Genomic DNA, 17,233 nt, shown 5'->3' with positions numbered 1-17,233 from the left:
CAGTGATCACTGCCTTCTTTTAGGGGCTTGTTCAGATTAAATAGAACAAGATGCAAAGCATTCAAACACGTTAAAAACACAAGAGCCTTAATAAATGCAGAGTAGTTTGGACGCCGAAGCAGGATTCATACGTCGTCACTTAAAGACCGGATTCTGTTCTGTCGGGATGATCATACACTGCTTCAATAATGTTGCAGTCCAGGCTCTGGGGACGAAAACCCATAACTGATATTGTTCCATTGTGTGTTTTTCTATCCACGTATGCTTTTACTGCATTGGCAGAGTGTTTGGGGAGCAACCATTCCTTTAAAAATAGTCAGGTACAAGAAGTGGACAAATAAAATGATTAAAAAAATATAGTTCAAAAGCAAAACTTCCATATGGAGACTGGTTGTGTGAAAAAGTCTGGGTCCTTGGAAACAAACAGTGAGGGGTGGCTCGAGACTTTTGCACAGCACTGTAGATGTTGAAACATTGGTGCATCAGAAAAACCACTCAGTTAAACAAATCATTGATTTTAAAAAGCGCAACGACAGGTATCTGCTCTGAGAAGTTACGATGCCTCTCGCCACTAGCAGCATCACACCTCTGTGACGGGAAGTTTAGGTCTATATGTAAGGTGGATTGGCAGATGACAGCCGTGCTAACTAGTGCGTTTCTGCACTTTTTTGACCTAGAATAGCAGCTGTGCCGCAGTAAACTGTCATATAACCACTCAACCAGAGCGGTACCTAACCACACTCTCACAGGCCTGTAGACTCTGACCTACAAGGAAAGAAAGCTGCTGCTACTAGCACTGCTAAAGCTAGCCACACTCTTGAAACTGCATCCGCCAAATTAACGGCCACTAAAATATATCTGGAGACTCATTTTAGTATTTTGTACTTGTGCATCCACTTCAAGCCAGTCACTGCTAACCAGCTAGCCTTCCTGTTGTGTGTTTTCCAGAGGTGCTCTAGTGGGGGTCCCTGATAACTGCTCTGTTTTTAATCACAAAGTAAGCCTACTTAGATAAAAAGAGGGAACCGTTATATGGTTATATTAAATAAATTATATATTTAAATAAGTCAGTTGTACGGGGCACATGCACACTCATGAAAAAGATCTTATGAACGATTCAGAGACAAATCACAGCAACATTTAAAGGATGCTTAAACTGTAGAAAGATCCAATTCCTGGTTGCAAATGGCTAAACGTGCAATATTTATATCAGGGATGTGAGACTGTACATTGAGGGCAGCACGGTGGCACTGTTGCCGCACAGCAAGCAGGTCCTGAGTTCAATTCCACCATCAGGCCGGGGTCTTTCTGTGTGGAGTTTGCATGTTCTCCCCGTGTTTGCGTGGGTTCCCTCCGGGTACTCCGGCTTCCTCCCGCAGTCCAAAGACATGCAGCTTGTGGGGATAGGTTAATTGGATAATCCAAATTGCCACTCGGTGTGAATGTGCGAGTGAATGTGAGCGCGAATGGCTGTCTGTCCCTGCGACAGACTGGCGACCTGTCCAGGGTGTACCCCGCCTCTCGCCCTATGACAGCTGGGATAGGCTCCAGCGCCCCCGCCATCCTGAAAAGGATAAGCAGAAGCGAATGGATGGACTGTACATTGTGAGCCACATACAGCCCACTTTGATCTTGAGTGGGCCGGACCAACAAAACTCCCCTTTCTGCCAGCGTAAAGAAGTTAAACTACACACGTAATCCTTGATCCTTCCTCCAAAGTTTTGCAGTGAGCCAGACTGGACTATTTGCCTGTTTGACAACCCTGATGTATATGAACAGGGGTCTATAAAACTGATTTTGACTTTTTTTCTTGACTTTTCCTCTAATTCTTTTCCTCCTTTTTTCAAGTTAAAAGACTAGAAAATTGAAGATCATGTCTACAAACAGCACACGAAAACTGATGGGGCTGAAAAGAATTACAGTACGTGTTGCAGTTTACCAGAACAGAACAAATTAAGGCCAGACTCCGGTCTTAAGCGGTCATCATCATCATCATGTGAAAGCACACTAATGAAAACAAGTTCATTTTTGTTTGATTTTTACCTCCTGTTAGTGTCCGGCTTCCACTCTCCTCTCTCTCTCCTGCTAAAGCTTTCAGTTTATTTTACTGGCAAGGCTGGAAAGCAAAGAAACAGCAGGCTGGCTGAGGTGGAGATGAAGCAATGGACAGAGGGTTTTTTTTATGAGTCAGCACAGATCAAAGAGCTGGAGCAGAGAAATGTGTGCACACTCATGAACAAAGAGCTGTGTTCAGAGCTGAGAGGAATTGGCTGGTAAATGCAAAGTTCCTACTTAATGCAGGGAGCCAGTTAAAAGAGGGGAGGGGAAAAAAGTAATATTGAAAAAGGGGATTGTTCACCTTCTTTTCCTCTGGTGCCAGGCGCTCTTAAGAGCCTGCTGCTTTCAAATGAACTTCCAAAACCTGTGGCTTTTTAAATCTGATTCAAGTGAGAAGTGCAATTACACAAGAGGAACAGGGGAAGTGATTAGAGGTGAGGAGCAGGAACAAAAAAGAAGGAGAAATAAAAAGGCCACCACCAGAGCGGGTGAAACCAAAGACAGACTTATGATAATAATCGAGGCATTAGAGGTGTGTAAGCTCCAGGCTGCTTATTTAGTTATGTAAGGAGGAGAGCCAAGTCAGGCCAATCTACAGGCTTGTTTGGAGAAATCCTCGGTATTTCCACTGTCAAGACCAACATGTGCTCAGCACATGGCCCACTGAAAACATCGGTGCCCTCCTCCCCTTTCCCTCTTTCCTCTCTGTACAGCACTCCTCCATAAACTGGGTCACAGACGCAACCCCACCATCTGTCACAGATCGCTCGCCTTCGGTTTCACATTCCTCCAGCGTGGAGACCCCGCAGGTCTGCGTGCGTGCGCACATGACCGCACAAGCGTGCACACGGACGCACCAGGAGGCTTCTCTGAACTACCCGATACACGAAGCAGACTCCTGTCAACAATAAGTCTAAATGGAGAGCGCAGTGGTGCACAGCCTCGCCAACAAAAGTTGCACGGTTGTCCGTTCAGATGATGAAAGCTCCGACGTCAAATTCGAAGCAAATGGACTGAAAGCAGCTGCTGCTTGCTGAGCTGGTGAAATGCCGGGCAACGCCGTGACAAGCAGCAAAACTCAAATATCCATCACTCTGTTCGACTAGAATACACCGAACCCAGAAAAGATCTTTTAACAAAGAGATTTTACTTTAGTCAGCAAGAACGTTTAAATAAAAGGAAGCTGCAGAGGAAAGTTTAGGAAATTTGGTGGACAGGTGGAGCATGAGCGAGTGGGCAAATAGGAACACCAGATGTAGATCGTTTCATTTCAAGTTGTCAAAGTGAGGATTTTATCTTCTGGCTCCAATTTTTAGTGTTTCTAAGGCAAGCTGGAATGTTTTAAACAGCACAGCAACATTTATGGCCCGTTAGCTAACATGATTTTAGGTTAGTTATAGTTTATTTATTTATATCGCACATTTAATTACAACAGGAGCGTTGACCAAAGTGCTGTACAAGAATACAACATACCTAATAAAATAACTTTATTAGTATTGATGGCAAACACCAAATATGAATTAACAAATAACTCTCATGCTGTATTAAAAGTCAGTAAATAAAAATGTGTTTTAAGATAAGATTTAAAAAGATTGGCAGTAGGAGCCTGTCTGATGTATGGGGGTAAATTATTCCACAGCTTAGGCGCTACGACTGCAAACGCCCGATCGGTGAGGTGAGAGGACGTTAAAGAGAAATGATGTTCAACACTTTAACAGAGGGTAGGATTTTTGGTTTTGTACAATTTTAGAGTGAATAAAAGGAAAAAAAGCTCTTGTAAAATTCATTTGAGCTCTAAGATAACTCCTACAGAAGCGTCAGGACTATGTCCTGTTCACAGTCCTCTTTAGGGTGCCTAAAGAACACCACTTTATTAGGTACACGTTCTTGGTATTATGCTGAACCCACCGTTGTCTTGAGAACTGCCTGAATACTTTGTGTTGACCCTACAAACCAAATACTGCACCAGAAATGGACTCGGAGCAGGTTTTTTCAAACCTTCTCATGTTTGGTGAACTCATGCTTCAAGGCTGTTTTGCACTTAGAGATGTTCTTCTGCATACTTTGGCTGCTGACATACTGCATCTGTGTATGTTTCTCCAGCTGCACACAAAAAGGCACTTCAGAGGGTCATTAATATGGCCCCAAAAATCACTGGACATCCTCTTCCCTCCCTGAAGGACCTGTACAGCACTCGCTGTCTCAGGGGGCCACGGGACTGCACACACCGAGGACACCGGGTGTTTCAGCTCCTGAGAGTCAGGCTGCTGAGGTCGTGGACAAACACACTGAAGGACAACTTTTACAACAGCCCTAATCAATGCTAACAGCTCACCTGATTGGCTACCTCCTTGGACTTTTGGGGGGGGCAATAACAATAATAATAATGTGCAATAAACACTCATTCTTTTATTCATTTATTAAGACATTCCTTTTTTTGCTCATACCTTTCTTGCACTTTAAAAAAAACCCACTTTAAGTTACTGTGTTGTGTTTAGTTGCGCGCAGTATTGATGTGGGACACTTTCGTTGTACTATTACCGTATTTTCCGCACTATAAGACGCACTTAAAAAACTTTTTTAAAAATCGACAGTCCGCCTTATGTAGAATAGAATAGCCTTTATTGTCATTGTACAGAGTACAACGAAATTGGAGTGCCACTCCCTTGGTGCAAGTTTCAATAATAAATATAAATGTAAAATATAAAAAGTACAAAAAAACAATCGTAAGTACTCAAACAATAGTATGTACAATATATACAGGATAGCAGCATTAATATAATGACAGTATGAATAGCAGCATAATATAATGACAGTGACGGTATGGAATAGGTTCAATTGTTTTTGTGCTTATTTACTACGCTGATAGCTCTGGGAAAGAAGCTATCCCTGAATCTGTTTGTCCTGGTTTTATGTGACCTGTACCGTCGGCCTGACGGTAATAGTTCAAACAGTTGGTTGCTGGGGTGAGAGTGGTCCTTGATGATATTGCCAGCTCTGCTGAGGTACCGAGAGTTTGCAGTGACCTCCAGGCTGGGCAGAGAGCAGCCAGTGATCTTCTGGGCTGTGTTGATGACCCTCTGCAGTACTTTCCTGTCTGCAGCTGAGCACCCTGCATACCATGTTGTTATGCCGTACGTTAGGATGCTCTCTATGGTGGCTCTGTAAAATGTCACCAGCAGCCTCTCCTCCAGGTTGTTCCTCCTGAGCACTCTCAGAAAGTGGAGACGCTGCTGGGCCTTTTTAACCACCGCCGTGGTATTTGCAGTCCAGGAGAGGTCATCAGATATCTGCACGCCCAGAAACCTCATGGAGTGTACCCTCTCCACACAGCTCCCGTGAATGTAAAGTGGGGCCGGGTCTGCTCTGCCCTTCCTGAAGTCCAAGATAAGTTCTTTAGTTTTCGTGGTGTTCAGTTGGAGGTTGTTAACTGAACACCACTCAGTCAGTCTGTTGACCTCATCTCTGTAGTCCGACTCATCCCCCCTTGAGATGAGTCCAACCACTGTGGTGTCATCCGCGAACTTTATGATGGTGTTTGAGAGATGGGTAGGGGAGCAGTCGGATGTGTAGAGCGTAAACAGGAGGGGACTCAAAACACATCCTTGTGGAGACCCGGTGCTGAGTGTGATGGTGCTGGACCGGTGGGGGCCGAGTCTGACAGACTGTGGTCTATGTATGAATTCTGGTTGTGCTACTGACCTTGAATCGATTTTATGCGGTGCTCGAAAATCTGTCAAAAAATGTTTTGGTACGACTTTGGTAAGATACAAAGCTGCACCGGTTGATGTATTGCCGGAGCATTACGGCTGCCGTAGTCAGGAGCCTCGCGGAGAGATCTGGGTCCAAAACTCGGTCTTCTTCAGGTCCCACAGTCAAACGAACACTGCGGCATCACTGAGAGTTACAAACTGTCTAAATTATTTTATCTTTAATAAAATGAGCAGCGCTGCTGCTTTACCAGGTGTAACAATTATGTTTAACATCCAGGCATCCATGAAAACAGGATTTATTAAATTTAACAGAGTTAGAAGTTAGCAGGAAGTTAGCTCGCTAATTTCCACCTAAACATGATATACCATGTTCTGACTGGCTAGCTGGTATATAATGATGTGCTACGTTATCACTAGCAACGCAGCTATGTTAGCATAACATAAACACAGTAAAGCTGGAGAATGAATGCAAATGCTTGTTTTTGCTTAATGCGCCTTATGGTCCGAAAAATAAGGTATATTAGGTATGAGTGTGCACTGACAATAAAAAGTTATCTTTTTCTTACAAGTGGCTATTGTTGTCTTCATATCATGTCAAAGCAGTGTGCTCCTTCTCCTTTGACCTCAGAAATCAACAAGGCATTTTCATCCAGAGAAAATATCCAGAGAACTTTCTCTGTAATGATGCCTGTGTGAGGAAATCAGAGCAGATCTGCAGTTTCTGAAATGCTCCAATCAGCCGCTCTGTCCCCAACACCCATGTCACAATCAAAGTCACTTTGATCTCCTTTCTTCCCAATTCTGATGCTCAGTTTGAACTTCTGTCTTAACCATGTCTACTATTTTTGGTGTCATCTTTACAAGTTCAGTAACAAACACCTAAACCATCCTGATCCAGACTGGATCAAAGTGGATGATTAAAATACAGCTTTTTGGCTTCGATGATCAATCTAATCAGCTTGTGTTTTACACACAGACAAACCTTTTCATGTCACTGTATGTGTGTCACCACGTGGTTGTGGGTAGTGTGCAGGACTTGCATTTGTGTCACGCTCTGCATATTTCTGCAGGTCTTCATTAAAACTCCGGTGAAAAGTAGTGATCCCACAATTACTACTCACCTTCCAGAATGCTGATCTCAGGCCCGCACAGGCACACCAACACATCCACAAAGGCTCCTCTGGTCACCACACAACTGTTCTGTCTAAAAAGAGAGAAACACGAGGCCGTCTTTGATCCAGCACAGAAAATTGACTGAAATCGGTTGACCCTCAAAAGCCGTAGAAACATTTAGACACGTTGGGGGGAAAAACAGAGTTTGTGTTTAAGAGCTGTTAATAATGAAGGATCTCTATTATCAAGTAGGCTGCCTAAATGTTCCTAAACTGCTTATCGATTTAAAGAGATAACACTGCAGCCTCCAGTCACTGATCATCTGTTTCCCATTAAGATCACAGACGAAGATTTTCTTCACGAACCGGCTGATGCCTCACCACAAACTGTTGAATTAAGGCAATGGGCATGGCCAACTTGGTGCATTTATTGCTTGTGAGAACGTTTGTGATCTCTGCTGTAACTGAGTGTGGGCTCTGTGGCTCATGCCGCTTTTGCACAGCACTGTACGACCTTCTAACCAGGAGGTGGATAAAATCCATTTAAATACCTTTTTCCCAGCCATATCCAGTCTGCTCCCTACACAAATGTATGCAGCACAAAGTGTTTACATTCACTCAGTAGGGTGTCAAGCTTTAAGCTTTCAATTTAGTTGAGCAAATTAACAAACCTGCCAACATAAATATAACATATAAAGTCACAAAACGCCATAAAATTCAAACATAAGCTAAAGAAAAAACACACCCTGGACCTACAGTTCAACAGTCAAACAAGCGAAACATCTAAAAATTGACCAGATAAAATAAATCAGAGCAAAGGAAACAATCAGCTGAAATGAGCACACGGTTGAGTAAACACCTCTCTGAGAGAGGCTTCAAAAACCGAACATTAGAAACAGCCCTGCATGATTTTTGTGTTGCACTGCAACAGCGCGAGTTAGGTGTTCCTAATAAACTGGAAACTTCATACACTGTAAACATCTGAAAGCAGTGGCAGCTTTGTCACATTGGTCACATCCACGGCCTTAATAATCGGGACCCGTCTTATCTGAAAGACCTTATAGTACCATATGCCCCAACACAGCACTTCACTATCAGACTGCTCGCTTCCTTGTTGATCGGTAACAAGTAAGGTCCTGAACGCCTCCTGGGAACGACACATAAACCACTTAATTGTACTGACACAGACAAACAGTTACTGTTATTAGTGGGTCAGTAGCTCATGGGATCAGACACTGAATGGCACAGTGATTTGTGTTCTCATTTTTGATGAATCCTGATGGCTGAGAATAGGCCAGAATCATATGAGTTGCCCCCAGCTCTGTCATCCTAGACGGGACTTATTTCCTGAATGTCACAGGAGTTTTCACACAAAGGCTTCAAAACACGAACGACTTGGTGTTATTCTCTTTTTATTCCTGCCCTGCACATTAGTGAAGTAAAGCTCTCGCTGCTGTCATATTATTTGTAAATGTCGACCCAGTTTATGTGTGGCCGCTGCAAAGTGTGTGCGTTCTATCAAGATTGTGACCACAGCGCTGCAAGAGGCCACAAGTGTGTGTGCGAGTGTGTGCGAGAGAAAACAACAGAGACAGTGTGCGAGCTTGACGTCATGTTTTCATCACTCGGATATTAATAACGCGCACATGCCCCCACATCAGCCGCCTGCACGCTTAATACACGCACGATACTCGAGATGGAGCACGGTGTGTGTATGAGAGAGAGGAGCGACTGTTGGTTAACTAATGACAGATTCTGGCAGCGATGAGTCCTGTGAATGTGAGCTATCATCATCAAACACGCTGTAAGAAGTTGAATCGTTAGATCGCGATCCAAACTACACACTGGAGAAGGTCCTAACAGGCTCACGCCGGCCCTTCACGTCGCCAGAGTCATCGCTGCAGCGCGGACACCCTCGCGGAGCCAGAAAAAGTCCAAAATGACACAACACAAGGATCGGTGTGAGGCCAAAACCCAACACTGACTCAGACCAGACGAACAATGCATTCCATCCTTTTTGGAAGGCGGCTGCCTCAAATTAGTGGTGATCTGGATGAGTTTGGGAGGTTTTCTTTTCCCAAAAACAAAGATACTCTGACCTGTGATGTCCTTAGATCTGGGCGCCGGGCTCCCGGCGCCGGGCGATCAAACGAGCAGACTCTGGGTACGCTCTGGTGAGCAAGAATTCACCTCGTCATCTTAATAAAAGCTCATCAGTGTAACCAAGCAGAGCTAGTAGGGCTAGTGTTGCTAACTCAGTGGCGCTGTGTTATCTGCTGTAGGGCCTGAGCACAGGAGACCTAAACCTGACCTCACACAGAAGAGGAGGAGTTGGTGGGGGGAGGGTGGCAGGTAACTGTGCCCCAACTTGAGGCCTGGACTTTTAGCAGGAGGGCAAGAGGTAGAGGGAAAGTAGGGGGGGGACTGCATGCAGATGGGTCAGCAGGCAGTCTCTTTGAAATGGAAGCCGGGGCAGGACATGAAGCGGACAGGGCCGGGGAGGGGATGTACGGTGAGACAAGGAGCTATTCTTCTGGCGAGGGAGCTGGAAAAGAGGGATGGATGCTTATCTGTGTGTTTGTGTGTGGGCGTGTTTAGGATTACCGAGAAGCGAGCCACATGCGCTGACAGAGAGCTTCACCGATGCCGCTTCCTGCTGGCAGGGGTCTGTGTGAGTCAGTCTGGTAGGAGCGCAAGAGAAACAGCACCTGCAGACCGACACGTGCACACACACACAAATTGAAAAAGACAGAATGGATATTTATTATACAGGAGTCAGAGTCACAGAGAATTATCTACAAGCCCTACAGAAACAGACTAAACTCCACTCATCTTTACATCTTGGCAGAGTGATACATACACATACATGTTACTGATACTCTGTTGTTCGAGTGGTTTTTCCCCTCTTTTTCAACCACATTGTGTGGCAGAGATCTGATGCATGTAGACAGTAACTACTGAATCACAAGCTACAGTGTGTAAGTGTAGATAAAAGATGGACCTTGTAGGACGTGTTATCAGTGAAATGAATCGTGGTTTGCCTTAGGCTCTAAAGGGTAAGCCACGCAATGACATCACACCTTAAAGGGATAGTGTAACATGTTTGGGTTTGCACTCAGTCTTAATAGGTTCATTATGAAATGAAGCATCAAACCACTACTGATGGGGATTTTCTACTGTTGGCTATATGACTGCATTTGGCAACAGGGTGAGCTCCTAAATGTTGGACTAAAGGGTGAGAAAACACTGTGCGCTGAATGAAACTTGCGAATCATCAGTAATTACAAGACAATAAATACGAATTCCCTGGAGGAAAATTTACTTGGACACCAACCACGTCTGGACTACAGCACAAATACTCCTCTTTGTCTGGAATTTAATGGTTTTTATGGTGCATTTACAAACCAATCATAAAAAGAAATCTTACATGGGAAATTATTGTTAGACGGGCTTTCTGTCTTGTTTTATTTATTACACTGAGCCAAACAGCCCGGGACGCGAACATGTTAATCCTACACAGCAACTCCACCAACCACTAGTTGCTCAACCTAAATGACAAGAAGATGGTCAGAGTTGTCCCTTTTGATGTTCCCTCTTCTCCAGTAAATACTCAAAGCACACTTTGAAAGGTCAACACGCTGCTTGCTCCAAAGGAGCATCTTTCCATCCTGGCGTGTGACCTCTGGTCTCTGGACAGGAAAGCAAGAAGTTTCCCGATGAAGATTTAATCATTCTTTTCACTTCGGCCGATTTGCCAATGAGAGACTGAGCCAGTCTGCAGCAGGTGGACTGGCGGTTGGGAGTATTCAGAGGCCAGGACACAGGCTGGCTGGCTGGTTGGGGTGTGTATTCTGGGCCTTGGTAAGTATACTCTTTAAGCTGGGGCCATGGCCACAGACCAGTAGGAAGCCATTCATTACGCTATGCAGGGAAGGCAACGTGGGGAAAACCAGGGCGACCACGTAGCACCAAGCCTGGCCGCTGAGTTCTGGCCTGCCCCATCTCATCTCCTGCAGTCTCCACGCCCAGGCAACACCCACTGGCTCACACAAACAGCTTCCACACCTCCAGGTCCTTCTTCCTCTCGCTGTCAGCTCTCTCTCAGGGCTTTTCCACCTACGAGAAGCCAGAGCTGGAGCAGATTCCCAAACCAAATATTGAACATTTCCAAGTAATTTTGATTCCCATTATTTCAAACATAAGAATATGTCTTCATTTTCACTGCCAGTTCCAACAAGCTCGGCAAAGGAAGTCATTCTAAAAGTAACCTATCACCCTGTTTGCTCACGGCCACGGTGCCAGACTAAAATAATCTTGTTTACCTGCGTGGATGATGAAATGTTGAATCTATTCTGGTGGGGGTTTAAATCTAGAAACTTCATCAAGTGTCTTTTAAAACTTGCTGGTGCACAGCCATACAGGATATTACAAAATAGTTGAGTTCTAAAGAAAGCTTGTGGGTCTGACTTCTAACTCAATGGTGGCCTTGATTAGCTTACTGATATAAGAGCAGTTAATCATTTAACCACATTATTACGATTTTATCACTTTGCTAAAATAAAAAAAGAAAGAAAAAGTGCAGATCCAAAAGTACTCCAGAGGTTTTTCGATATGCTTTGTGGTCTGTGCTGTTACTTCCAGTTTAGACAAGCACACGCCTGCTCATTAAAAGTTTGCTTGAGCAGCATCACCGGTTCCAGCACTGGTTCCAGTGTCCAAAGCAGGGAGCTCTGTCTTTTCTCCCTCTCTTGCTGCACTCCACAGTTACACCTCATCCACCGGGTTGGGAAGTCCCTGCATGGGAGGCTCAACCGGCTCAATCCAGCCCGGCACGGAGAAAACCGAAATATTTATAGAATTCCTCCTCCCAAAGACAGAGTGCAGAACTACACCCCACTGTGGGAGGAGATCCCGGGATAGGATCAAGCGTAAATGAATGGGAGACGATAAGACAGCAGCACAGAGACCTTCTGCAGGCTTATTTTTGTTGATCAAATGTCCGATTTCTTCCCCCTTGACTGCCTAAATGTGGATTTCCTGCTTTCTTGCTACTTCTTCCACACTTGTAGGAAAATGATCATATGACTTGTGGTCAAATAAACTGGTTCCGACATGAAAAACAAAAGCAGTACTGTGTATTGTATGATTATAATGTATAAGATGCTTAAAGGAGCTTGCACTATTATATACTGACTTCCAGGAATCTTTTAAAACAACTAGGAGACAAGCGTATGTACTGTATACGTATGTATCAGCTCTTTGAATGCTGCAACAATAAAAAGAGATGAAGGTTGCAGACACAGACCGTATAAAACACAGCATGGCATGTCATAACCTGCATTCTCTCTGAAGACCACTAGATGGCAGGTGCTGTGATTGCAAACAGACCTGTGATCCTATAGAAATGTACAGAATAATGGCTTTGTGTCTTGACCCCTTAAAACACATTCATGCTGAGGTTGTGACTGATGACACGTAATCCAATGAGCAGCCAGTTTCCCAGTCAGACCCATCCATCCTCCACACATCTGTTTTTTCTGAAACTGAGATGAGGCGATTGTGAAAACGTTTATCTTCGTATATCTAGGTGCATCTTTTATACTGTATGGATACAGCTAGCTGGTTTAGCGCCCACTGTTTATTATTAAGGTAGAAAATAAATGCTACTGTAGTTATGCTTGCTCATTAAATATAAGTTAGACTTATGGGTCTCCTTAGGTGGTGAAGCAATTTCCACTTCGACATGATTTTCCAAGCAATAACAGATATGGTTAGCGGGTTAGCTGTGGCTGCATAGATCAGACAATGTTTGGTTCACATTATTAGCTGATAAACTCATATAAAAAATGGCCGGATACCAAATGAATTCTGGGAGTCTGGATAAATTAGCAGCTAAATCTTAACCACTTAAAACTGGCTTTTGCTATCTGACGGTCTTCTGTGTTAGCAGGCACACTGGAGTTAGCTAACATTAGCCAGAAGAAAGGCAGCTCCAGAGTGGATTTATTCTCAAGCATGCGCATCACATCCTTCAGATTTTCAGAGAAACATACTTCACATTCTTCAGATTAGATGTGACATGTTGTAAGTCCTTCAGACACTATTTGAGGGAATGGTGAGAGTTGGTAACATCGCTGGCAACAAAATACATTAAAATATGAAAAAAGTATCCAGTGTATGTGCTTCTATTTAAACATGGAGGTTTGCAAACATTGCAAATAATTGGCACAGCGGTCTAGTGGTCGCCTCACAGCCAGGAGGTTTTGGGTTTGCATGTGCCTGTGTGGGTTCTCTCTGGGTACTTAAACTTCCTCCCACAGTCCAAAGGCACACATGTTAGGTTTAGAGGCCATTCTAAAAGATCGGTAGATGTGAATGTTAGTGTGAAGGGTTGCAAGTCTGTCTTTGTTGAGCCCTGATTATACTGATTATACTGCGGACATGGACAGCTGGATACCCAACTGCCAATAAGTCATTCCTGTTATTCGTCTCTTTACTTCACTCCTTGAGGCACATTCATTGTTCGTGCATTGTAATGTAAATACTCTGCAGACGAGTCTACATGATCACAAAAAACATGCAGGAACGTGAACACAGACTCTCACGCTCACCGTATGATCGTGAAATTCACATCTCTTCACATCCCAGTGGAGCCGTGGATGCAGAAAGTATAATCGAGGCTTTAGTGCATTTATTCAAAACAGACATATTTATTATATCATATAAAAAGATATTTATCAATGCAGCTGTTTTAGATACTTTAGAACCTCATAGTGCAACCACGCGTCCCCCTATAGCTGTGGATTGGAACTTCAGACAAAAAAAATACAAGAAAAACTTGAATTATGAAAATATCAAACCCTCCTTGTATGCCTTGTTCTCTAAGCAGACATTTAACTGTTTGTGTGTGCCTTTTTGTGTGTTGCAACAAGCCTCATTCTGCTTTTGGGTCCGTTAAAAATAGTGGTGGTGGATGTGAGGTCCCTTCAGACTCTGTTATCAGGCTGCCCTGCCGTCCCTCCCACTGCCGCAACCACAGACTGACCACATGTTGTTGCAAGCGCACATGCGCGCACATGCACAAAGCAAGTGTAAGCGCAAATAATTGCACAGCAATCCGGGGCTCCGTCCAGTAAAACACATTCACAAAGAAACGCATAAATCGGCGTTCACATAAAAGCAGATAGAGGTTAGGCAGAGTGTGGACGCGCCCAATTAGACAAAAAGAGATCCAATAAAGACGAGCTAAATATAAAAAAAAACAAAAGAAACACAAACTTTCCCTTGCCCTGCACGGCCGTATTCTTGCACAAACAAAGCTTATAAATGCACTCCATGTGCATGACTATATCACTGTTAACAGTTATAACAGAGCATCGCAGCTGGCCTCCAGGGAGTTGTTTGTTATTTTATTATGTCCAGAGGCGGGTGTACATACTGGTACTAGCAGCATAGGGGGTGTGCATGTGTGAAGGATTGACACTCAGCTGTCGAATATCCTGCAGTAGTAAAACAGGAGCTCCCTGAACAAGAGGCCAGGGGTTAGTTTACTTTGTACATAACAGAAGTAAAGATCAATGATATGAGTGGACAGCAACTAATGACCATAAACATGAGACATTACATTTGTACTTGGGCAAAACTGACAACTTTAAAATGGCTGAATATATATATACATTTTTAATGGAAACTGTTCGACAATATGGATTGGAAATAAGTGGTAGACAAATCAATTCTGCAGAAGAAAGTCAGGACGTAAACATATGAAGTTTACAGGCATCCAACACTGGTAGGGAAATTGTCTCCAAATGTTGGACACAACACTAAGGCAGGACATCACGATATATCATGATGTGAAGACAGACTAAACATATTCCTAAATAAGGTTTTGGACAAATATAGTGAAGCTCATTATGAATCACATGAAGTCCTTTTGAATATACCCTATTTTCTGCACTATAAGGCGCACTTAAAATCCTTTAATTTTCTCAAAAATCGACAGTGCGCCTTATGTATGAATTCTGGTTGTGCTTACTGACAGCAAACCGATAGCAGCAACTTCGCTCATGCGCGATTCATTTGCAGTTTTTAACGGGTAGGGGTGAATATCTCCTGCTCTGACATCAGCTTGGGGCGACTGCTGCGTGAGGACTACCTGCCGCCTGTGAGCGTTTTCGCACAGGCGAGGTGCAGATTGAAGCAACCGCTGATTGTTGAGAGTAAGAGCGATACGTGCTTCCATGTGAATAAGTAGTCATAAGTCTCCAATAATGCCAGAAAAAGTCTCCAGATTTGTCGCTAGTCGCTTTTTAGAAAAAAAAAAGTCGCTAAGGCGGTGTGAAAACTTGCTAAATATAGCGACAAAGTCGCTAAGTTGGCAACACCGCCAAAACTCCGCTTCAGGTCCCAAAGTCAAACAAACACTACGGTACACTGAGAGTTAAAAACTGTCTAAATTATTTCACCTTTAATAAAATGATCAGCGTTGCTGATTTACCAGGTGTAACAATTAAGTTTAACATCCAGGAATCCATGAAAACGGAATTTATTAAATTTAACAGAGTTAGCAGGAAGTTAGCTCGCTAGTTTCCACCTAAACATGATATAGCATGTTCTGACTGAGAGATTTCTGTAAAAAATGAAAACGTACAGCTCTGCTATCACTTCCAACATAAATGAAGACAGAAAACTAAACAGCAGTGACGTTTGTAGGGTTACTGAAGTTGGGCTAGCTGGTATATAATGATGTGCTACGTGATCGCTAGCGACACAGCTATGTTAGCATAACAAACAGTGAAGCTGGAGGATGAACGCTAACTCTTTTCCACTCAATAAAAGTTAACGTGAGGGTTCCCGATGGTTAGGGACAAATGCAATCGCATGGCAGGATGCTGTAAACGGATCAAACTTCAGTCAGAAGAACAACTGAGATAATCCATCCACAATATGAGGTTAGTCATTAATATACTGCAACAGCACGGAAACAGAGCAGCTGCGAGATAATTCTACATTAATGAATCAATGTTACGGACGAGGAGGAAGCAAAAAGAATAAGTTGAGTAAAGTTTGCCTTATCTGACTGTTTTGTTTCACTTAATGCATCTTATAATCCGGTTCGCCTTATGGTCAGAAAAATACGGTATTCGATAAAGAGTGAACGGTTACAATATTAAATAATGCGATGTAATGCAACCACATTGCATAACCTAGAATTCATACAGCCATCAAACAAAGCCATCCATTGAGACGACTTGTGACTATAGGGGTTGCCAAATGAATAAATCCCTGATGTATGTTGACGTAGTGGGAAAAAATTAGATACAATAAAATGGGTTCAATATAAACCAACAAGGACATAAACCAAGAGTGGTTTATATCTACCACTGTAAGAAATGTTTTGGGCAGTTGCCCACTTTGCCCGGTTGGAACTGCCACCTGTATGTTGACAAAATAGCACAAAACGTCTGACACCAATACGAGACACCTGGGATTCCCACTGGACTGGATATATCTGATGGCATTTTAAAAGCAGGCTGACTGGGTGTGCAGGCGCACACATTCTTTCTCTGGTTCAGCCCAGAGGCTTTTCTCAGAAAGCCCAGGCAGATCGCTGGCTAAAGGCAGCAGTCGTCAGGCCAAAAGAAAATTATTTGAAGACAGCAGAGAAGAATGCACTGAGGAAAGCTACACCAACGCAACTGCTGCCAGAGACGAGGCTACAACGATACTCCGAATTCAAGAGCCTCCTCAGTCTCATTTAGCCTCTGTTGTGAAAATACACAAAGGATTACATGTGTCGAGTTGGCCCTTCTCAAACCACCACAGGCCGCAGCTTTATATGTCTGGCCTGTACCCGGCGCTGTGGGCCAGGGCTGCTGCTGGCGCGTGTCGAGAGTGGAGTCCAGTGTCGGGTTGGGTTAGTGCCGGTCTATCTGGTGGGCTTGTTAAGCTTGGTCCAGATTGTATCAACAGAGGTTTTGGGCAAGACGGGGTGACTGAAGTGAATCCAGTGGTTTTCAGAGATGTTTGATTACCGGGAAGGGGTCTCACCCAGGCCACGCAGAAGACAGCACTGCCCTAAGTGCAACCAATTAATCAGGCTGACCAAATCCGGATGACGTAGAGAGAATCAGGCCAGGACATTGAAGCCTGCCTCGGATGAGTTCTGACTTCTGAAAACGCTGCGTACAGTGTCGGTGTATATCTAGAACTGCAGTGCATGCATGAAAATGTCCTATTTCTATCACACTACTGTAATATATTCTGCACAGAACATGTTATAGTCAAATAAGCTTTCCATCTCGAGGGGAAAAAACAAAACAAAAACCCAGATCAGTCTGTGCCACTAAA

The 17,233-nt window shown here is 43.8% G+C and overlaps 1 protein-coding gene across 1 annotated transcript in view; it reads right to left on the bottom strand.

The window, feature by feature from the left end:
* The window catches only part of thada (THADA armadillo repeat containing), a 122,253-nt gene that overhangs the window by 32,849 nt on the left and 72,171 nt on the right, over positions 1 to 17,233 (bottom strand). Inside the window, exons 30-31 of the mRNA XM_004554581.3 lie at positions 9,488 to 9,591; positions 6,893 to 6,975 (exon numbers count right to left, since the gene is read on the bottom strand). Of these exons, the coding sequence (XP_004554638.3) occupies positions 6,893 to 6,975; positions 9,488 to 9,591 (187 nt within the window). The remainder of the gene's footprint in view (positions 1 to 6,892; positions 6,976 to 9,487; positions 9,592 to 17,233) is intronic.

This window comes from Maylandia zebra, linkage group LG13, assembly GCF_041146795.1.
Source record: "Maylandia zebra isolate NMK-2024a linkage group LG13, Mzebra_GT3a, whole genome shotgun sequence".
Classification (NCBI taxonomy): Eukaryota; Metazoa; Chordata; class Actinopteri; order Cichliformes; family Cichlidae; genus Maylandia; species Maylandia zebra.
This window is presented reverse-complemented; position numbering and strand designations above follow the sequence as displayed.